Here is a 7,841-nt window from a genome sequence, read left to right as displayed (position 1 = left end):
AAAAAAAAAAAAAAAAAAATTGTAGCCGTGGTGTCTTATTGCTCATTGTCCCATGTCAACCACCTTGTTTATCATGTTACTTTAGACCACATGAGATCTGAGGCTGGTAGTTTTGACTCGGGGGGGAAAATTCCCAGTGCAGTCAATGGGAGTTTTGGCAGAGCAAGGACAGTGGGTTCAAACCGACTGGGTTACAGGGCAGTAGAAAAAAGCTAATTCTGCTGCAGCACAGTCCTTTTCTCAGCCATCTAAAGGAAATGGAGAGGGGATAAGGCTGCTTCTTCTTTTTTTTTCTTTCCTTTTTTTGCTCCTCCTGCCCAAGCACAGCTCAGTCTTGTTGCTGGGAACCTGCTGTGCACTTTGCATAATGCATGTAACAGGGGCACAGAAATGTAAGAGCCCCGAGTGTGAATGAAGGTGACAAAGCCCAGCAGGCTGGAGGCAGATTTCCTGGCAACTTGCATTTTGCATGCTTTTGCTTTTAACCATGTGCCCCTAACCACAGATGAAGATAAAATTAGTGCAGCTAGCACCAGACCGGACACCACTGCAACAACTGCTTGCTGCTGAACAATTGTGGCTATAATCATTGATTTTACTGAGAGGTAACGAGAGGGGGGGTTTAGTCCCTTTGCACAGCGTGGGGCAATGCACCTTTTTGGGGGGAACAACGTTGGGGCCAGAATCACTGCTGCAATCTCAGTAGGGCAATTTTGAAGCACTGCTTCCCACCGCCCCCTTGGAATTACACTAGAAACACTGGTGTTTGTGTCCCCTGAGCTTCCCCCCCATGGAGATTTCCCCAGGTCCGCTCATGTTGTGGCTCCAGGAGAGTCTGCTGTCCTGGGACTGGATCCACTAGAAGCCAAGGCCATCTGAGGGAGCCCCCGTGAAGTGGTCTAGGGGCCCTTTGTCTCCCAACCAGGCTATCCGGGCTTCTCTTGAAGCAGGGCAGTATGTCCCAATGCTTGGGAAAAAGTTAATGCAATGAGGCTGCATTAACTCTTACCGTGGATTCCCAGGTGGCTGCATTGCCCAAGAAGCAATGGCGCAGGGATGCATGGCTGGGAAGAGGCATGCCTCTTCCCAGCTCTTCCCACTCCCCTCCCCAGATCTAGCAGGGCTGGGGAGGGGAGTGGGAAGAGCTGCCCTAACACCTAGCACCTCGCTGGCACAGACAGACCCAGGCTGGCCTGGCAGGGATTCGTGCTGGTGAGAGCTGAAAGCTACAGGAAATGAAGCCTAAGATTTGCATGTAGGTCAAAGGCACCAGCTTTCAGCGCTGTTATTAGTCCAGTACTCAGTCCACCCCTTCGCTGTAATAACCAGCCACAGCCTCCCCTGACACTGACCCCTCGGAGGTACAAGGGCGGCTGCGGAGGAGTCGCGTTGCTCGCTAGCACTTACATTTCTGTTCTTCCTCCGAGACGATGCGGTACACTTTGTACGGCTCCGAGATATCCAGCTGGGACCTGTCCGTCACCTCCTCGAAGTCTGGGCTCTTGTTCAAAGCACAGCGGAGCCTGGTCTTCCAAGTGGCGGGCTCCGCTTTGTCACCTTCTTTATACTTCCCTTTGAAAACGGCCCACGCCTGGAACAAGGGAGAGAGAAAGCAAAGTCTGCTGACAACTGGCACTGTGACTCCAGAGCCACATCTCGCCCTCGTGACTCCCATTACTCCATTTCCTAATGCCCTTCCTCAGGGGACATCCCCGCCAGCTCCAGTTTGAGTTGCTTCAGCTGTCTTAGATTACCTACCTGGCACCTGTCAATCCACCGCCGAATCTTTACTTCAACTTGCACCATCCCTATCAGGTAGTGGGGTGCCCCAGCCCCCATTTTACAGGCAGGGGCCTGAGACACAGACCTGCTTGCCTGAGACATGCACAAATCCTGTGATGGGGATGGGAACTGAACCCTCATCTCCTGGGTCCTAAGCGGGGTACCATCATCTTGCCCCACAGAAGCCAATGCAGAGGCTGAAGGATGGCAGCTGACAGCCCTGGGCCGATAAACATCTGGCCATAACCAGCATGCAGGAAGTTTTAACTTGCTTTCAGGTAAGATATGCAGGTAGGAAGGCAGGGTTGCACCCCGTGCACTGCCCAGCTCTCCTGCATGCAGCATCTTCTGCCATCAGGGAGCCCTATTTGAAATGCCTGGAGTCTACCTTCTCCAGCCACTTATCCTAAGGACAGTGTTGTCCAGACACTTCACCCACTCTTAGGAGGCTGGATCTTGTGAGATGCACTAGGACGAAGGCTATCTGCGTGCCACAAGTAGTAAAGCTGGCCTGGGGCCCCAAGCTGGTCAGACCGTGCCTGCCCCCACACCTCTCTGCATGGAAATCTACCCCGGGTGAGCAGCATGGGGAAGACAGTCACTTCTCCGGCACTGTCCCACTTTGTCAGAAAAGTGCAGGACGGGGATCCCAGCTGGGGAGAGGCAGGCAGGACGAAGGAGGGCAAAAATGGGAGTGGAGGCCAGCAGGGCATGCAAAGTCAGAGATAATCCAGCCCTCTGGAGCAACGCACTTGCAAGCAAGGCCTTGCAAAGAGGAAGCTGCAATCAGTTTCAAAAGAGTTTTCTAAAACAAAAAGCGGCTCTTCCACCGAAAACCAGCTATTCTCGGCAAAAAGCCCACACAGGGCCACCGTTCCCATCACGCAGCATGCTCTGCCTTCCAGACTTGGCAGCAGCAATTAACCGAGGCCCCAAACGAGCCTTGCAAATGCTCTGATCACAACAGGGAAGACCGGCGAGTGAGGCAGAAAGAGTTTTGCATTGTCCCCCTTGACTGTCCCGACCCGGAGCTATTCTAAGCCCTCTTGCGCATGCTCAGTGAAAGCTGATTTCCAAAAATACGCTGGTGATCACCACAGCTGAGCTCAGCACAGGTGTCAGTGGCTGAGGCCAGGGCCACAGTCTTCATATAACAGATGCACTGTGGTGCAGGGCTCACTTTTGGGGGGAAAAGAGAGCATAAGGTCAAGTTTGTTTTAGAAAGCCAAACCCCCAGAGAAGGCTGATGTTTTATAGGCAGCCTTGGTGGCATCACAGTGCAATGAAAAAAAATCCATATTCAGGGATACTAAAGAATCAAAAGAATTAACTCAACAACATAATCTGAATATACTGATTTGGAAAACAGTCCAACATGATCTCTTTGGGGGGGTTTAAATGTGTCCAAAACCCATATTGAGACTCAACCACAGTCATCCGCAGTGAGGATAGTTATGCACCTGCCTTAGTATCTGAAGGCACTCTCACTTTCTGTGAATAAATGTCTACAGTAAAAATAAATATATCAAAAACTCTCAGAGACCAGGTCAGTTTGTCACCAGTAAAAGGCAACATCCGTACTTGAGCCCTTGGGAACACACTTTAAAGTAAAGACACTATAAACCCTGGTTAAAGAGAGAAAGGCAGTAACTCACAGGGCCAAATTCTGCACGTTTCTGCTGGCCGGAAGATCAGCACCAGTGTAACAGAGCAAGATTTGGCCCACTGCCCTTGACCCTGCACTTTGTTCTGGAGCCAGGACAGAATATGATATCATCTTGCCACACAAGCAAGTCCGGAAAAGCCACTTGGGGATGTTGGGAATTGTGTCGGAAGCAGCGGCATGTTTAGCAATCAAAGGCTTTAAGTGCCTTATTCATGAAAAAAGAAAGAAAAAACACTTTCCACTCGGTTAATGTTCAACCTTCAGCCAACCAGGGAAAAGCTTCTCTCTTTGAAGAAGAAAGCGTGACTCACCTTTTGTGGTGAGAGGGAGCTTTCTTTGAAAGGAGACCAGTTTAAGCACATGTACCAGTTTTAGGAATTCACCAAAACCTTGCTAATCCCACTATAATTATGAGCCACAGCCAAGCACGGATACACGCAGGCCTAATCCTGGCAGCTACTAAGCGCCTGCAACCCCTGAGAGAATCAATGAGTAAAGCTGCTTAGAAAACAAGGTTCTGTCTCTGTGGGAACACACACACACACACACACACGTTCCAGGTAAAAGTAAAAAAGTTAAAATAGTCCAGAGGTGCCAACTACTTTCCCCAAACATTTTCATTTCTTTATAGCTCCAATTTTCCATCCCCAAATAATAATGATGGGCTACTCAAAACCAGCCCTATGCATGGGTATACAACACCTCTTGAATCAGGCCAGTCATTAGGAGATGTTATTTATTGCATGCCCAATTTGGATTTATTTAAAGGAGCTCCGGGCAATTCTTGCTAGCCAAGAACAAAACCCCCCAAGTAGCACAAAATGCACCTGCAGGGAGGTAACCTGTTGTACTCTTACACCAGAACTGGTACAGGTGCTGAGAGCATCCTGCAAACGAGGCCAGTCAGTAGACGTGAAAGCATATGGCATGCAATAGGCTACAGAAGCAGGTGCAGGGACAGGGGCTGTGCTAATATATCAGCGATGACCAGAGACAGTGATGCCCTAGCAGAGTTGAGAGCATCCCTTACCTTGAAGATAGAGGCATCCACCTCCTGGTTGTAATCCTGTTTCCCGGCGTGTTTCCAGGGGATACGAAACATGTTTTTCTCTTCGTTCTCCCAGATCAGCCCGGAGTACATCCCGCTGTCAATCTGTTCAATCAGCCACTGCCGGAGTCTCCTCCCACCATTTCTGTCACACATCCTGCAAGGGAGAATTGGCAGGGATTTATTAAGGGCTTCCAAGAAACGCGTCGCTGTCGTACGTGGAAATCAAAGCTCTGCTGTCCCGTCGCCAAAGATGGAGAGATAACAGCACCTGCAGGAAAGCTGAACAGGTTGCACGGCGGGGCAGGAGTTGTCAATGCTTCTGCATCTTGTATGTTGTCAGTACTTAATGTGTGGTCCTGCCAAAGTATCCCAATTAGAGTACGCACATCCCACCTATCGGGCTCCAAAGCTACAACAAAAACAGCCCATTGTAGATCATTATTAATATTAATATGCATTTGTGTAGCAGGATCAAAGCACACGCTTTGAGCCTGAAAGAACAAATTCTGCTCTGGGTCACGCTCACACACATCCATAGCAACTGCATTGACTTCGGGGGAGTGCATTGCTCAGAGCCAAAAAAACAGAAACTGGCCTGAAGCTGCGTTGCGGTCTGCGTGGGGCACACACACATCTGCTTACACATTTGGAAAGGGTTAGAAATAGCCAAAGAAATGGGAATAAAACCCAAGTTCACAGAAATGAGATTCTTGGCTGGCACTTCCATGAATTGGTTATAATCGGTACTTCTCGGGACACGCACTTCCTGTGCTGCAGCACAGAGCACTTCTTCAAATGGCACTGACAACTATTTCGGCGGATGCCGTGCCCTTCGGGGGCCTTCCTGACCCACTCAAAAGGGCTGCTGTGTAAAGGACCCTCTTCCTGGGAATACGTTGACCGTTCACAAGAAGTCCCGTCCACTAGAAATCCCCTACGTTGCTAGACAGATGCCCACCCAGTAACTAAGCCTGCGTCTAAGCCACGTTTCCTCCTGTTATCTCCAATTTAAAAATACATGAATAAAAAACTCCCCCGGTGCTGGATGACTGCCGAATCACAGGTGAAAAGCCTGACATACCCTCCCTAAATCAGCCACTTCAAGGCCTGCACTGGCACTGGTGAAAGGAGCCTGCGTTTGACACCGCAGAGCGCAGCAGTACGTGTCAAGACTACGCTGCATTAGTGAGCTGGTAAGATGCAACCCCGACTTAAATGCAGCTACATCTGCTTACACCTGCTAAGGGCCCGGTTTGACAGACTCCTTACTTCCAAAAGGACAAATACACAGCCCGATTCTGCTGTTGCTTACCCAGACTTCAGCAGAGTTGCACCGCTGCGAGAGAAGAGTTTATAATGAAGTCCTAAACTTTAGCAACAGTCTGTTACCCTGGGCAAATGCCCATTAGGTCCCAACAGCACGGGGTCCCAAGCAAGAAGCACGAGACTGCAGGTACAAACTCAAGCAAAATGCACCAAGCGTTTTGAGAGCTGTCTAATTTTAGTGCACGCAGCAGCACCACTATAGTTAGAAACTGAGAATTTCCCTTAGGCCGCAGACCTCCCACTATAGCTCAGCAGTTTTGATACGCGTCTCAGTGTCCCCATGTCACGTTATTTCATTTTGGGTCATGAAGCCATTCGAGCGGTCAGCAATATTAATAAATCTGCTGTCTGGACTCGCACACTCGGCTCCATTCATTCTGACCAGGAAGGCTCCCAGAATCAGCCTTCTCATGAATGCAAACCGAGGGCAAAGTAGGAGAGAGCCGTTTTACCCGATCCTAACAAAGTCATTCACTGAATGTGTTGGCAGCTTTCCTGGTTGGGAAAAAAACACCTGCACATGAACACGCCTGATTATGTTAAAACCATTTTGTGGTTTTAAAACCACCTAGTTCAAGCCTGGATTTCAAGTGTGCTTTGAACACACAAGGGAATGCAGTGTCCGATTAGCCAAATGCCGTCGTGCGCAAATTCTGGCCACAGGTTCGGAGCCGTGACAGCGGCAATGGGAGCACAGTCAGGGTCCCACAACCCCACATAAAAGTACCTAGAGAGCCACAAGCCATGCAGCAGGACTCCTGCTATCAGGTTAAAATGACCTACAGCTAAATTATAGAGTGGGCTGGACTGCGGACTACCCAGACCAACGTGGCCCCCGGCTCTGTGGGTCTTTTTGGGTGATGTCACCTCGAGCAGCAATTCCCAGGGACGGGCGGCCACAGAGACTTCATGGCTGGAAAAAAAATAGATGTCAACAGCATCCCAGCAGCTGAGTCTAAGTTCCCCCACCCACCCAGCTTCCTGATTTCAAGCTACACATTATTTCCAGATGTTTAAAGGACTTTTCCTCTCTCCCTCTGCTGTCTCATGTTAACTTGCATCTTGTTTTTTAGGAGACTGGAGTTGCCAATCGTGATTTAGGCATTCCTATAACATTGCATTTCCCTCCTCGGCTTCCTACCAGAGGTGAAAGCAGCAATACTTAGAAGAGCAAGCGCTCAAACGCAGAGCTTTCCTCTCCTCCCCCTTCCAGTTTTCTTCACCCTTCTCATACTTCCTATTCTGCCAGAGGCACTAATGACCGGCTTGTCAAGGACTCCGGGACAGACTCACAGATGTCCTCATTGAGCATGTGCTGGCTCTCTTCCCTGCAAAGTGGTGCAAAGCAACCTTAAAAGATAAGCATTGTAAACAGCTCCAGAGATGAGATGGACACCGCTCTCTCCTGACTCCAGATAACATTTTTGAGGTGTCACATTCAGGCCAAGTCTTCAATTTTAAAAATAAAACTGGCATCTCTTCAGATCGCCTCTCATAAGGATTTTTATTTTTTGCTAGGCACTGGTGGTATGACTGACCACCTACTGAATCTACTTATGAGCTTCTCCAACAAAAAAATGCCTCGTTTCTGAAATATCCCCCACCCCCCCCGCTCAAAAAACTTGGTTTCAAGGGGTGACTCTGTCTTTAGCTCATTCCTTTGTCCCTACAATTTATCTTTCCCGTTATTTTAGGCTGCCCAAGAGCTTGGCCTCGCTTCTGTGCCATGTAAAGTCACGCAAACCCTCTGCGACTGATAGCTGGGGTTTACATGATGCAAGAGCTCGAAAGCAGCGGAGATGGTCATGGCACGCTGAAACCACACACAGATTGGAGATGGCTTGCAATACACAGGAACAAAGAAGCCAGTTAAAGATTGTGATTTTTTTTACCAGCACAGTTTTTCACTAATGGGAGGGGTGTTTTTCTACACCGGCACAACCAGTTTAGCTTCACGAGTCTTTTGACAGTCTATTGTATCAACCAGTATATCAACCTCCAGGTGTAGGCATGGTC

The 7,841-nt window shown here is 49.2% G+C and overlaps 1 protein-coding gene across 2 annotated transcripts in view; it reads right to left on the bottom strand.

Moving 5' to 3' along the window:
* IRF8 (interferon regulatory factor 8) overlaps positions 1 to 4,885 on the bottom strand; it is a 17,001-nt gene extending 12,116 nt beyond the window's left edge. Inside the window, exons 1-2 of one of the 2 annotated variants that reach the window (XM_019505443.1) lie at positions 4,479 to 4,885; positions 1,408 to 1,591 (exon numbers count right to left, since the gene is read on the bottom strand). In XM_019505443.1, coding sequence (XP_019360988.1) covers positions 1,408 to 1,591; positions 4,479 to 4,652 — 358 coding nt within the window. In that variant the 5' untranslated portion in view covers positions 4,653 to 4,885. The remainder of the gene's footprint in view (positions 1 to 1,407; positions 1,592 to 4,478) is intronic. The other variant, XM_019505442.1, reaches the window with a different exon arrangement.
* Positions 4,886 to 7,841: the final 2,956 nt, after the last annotated feature.

The sequence above is a fragment of the Gavialis gangeticus genome, unplaced genomic scaffold, assembly GCF_001723915.1.
Source record: "Gavialis gangeticus isolate Ggan-Ray unplaced genomic scaffold, GavGan_comp1, whole genome shotgun sequence".
Lineage (NCBI taxonomy): Eukaryota > Metazoa > Chordata > Crocodylia > Gavialidae > Gavialis > Gavialis gangeticus.
Note: the sequence above shows the minus strand (reverse complement) of the source record. Positions and strands in the feature narration are given on the sequence as shown.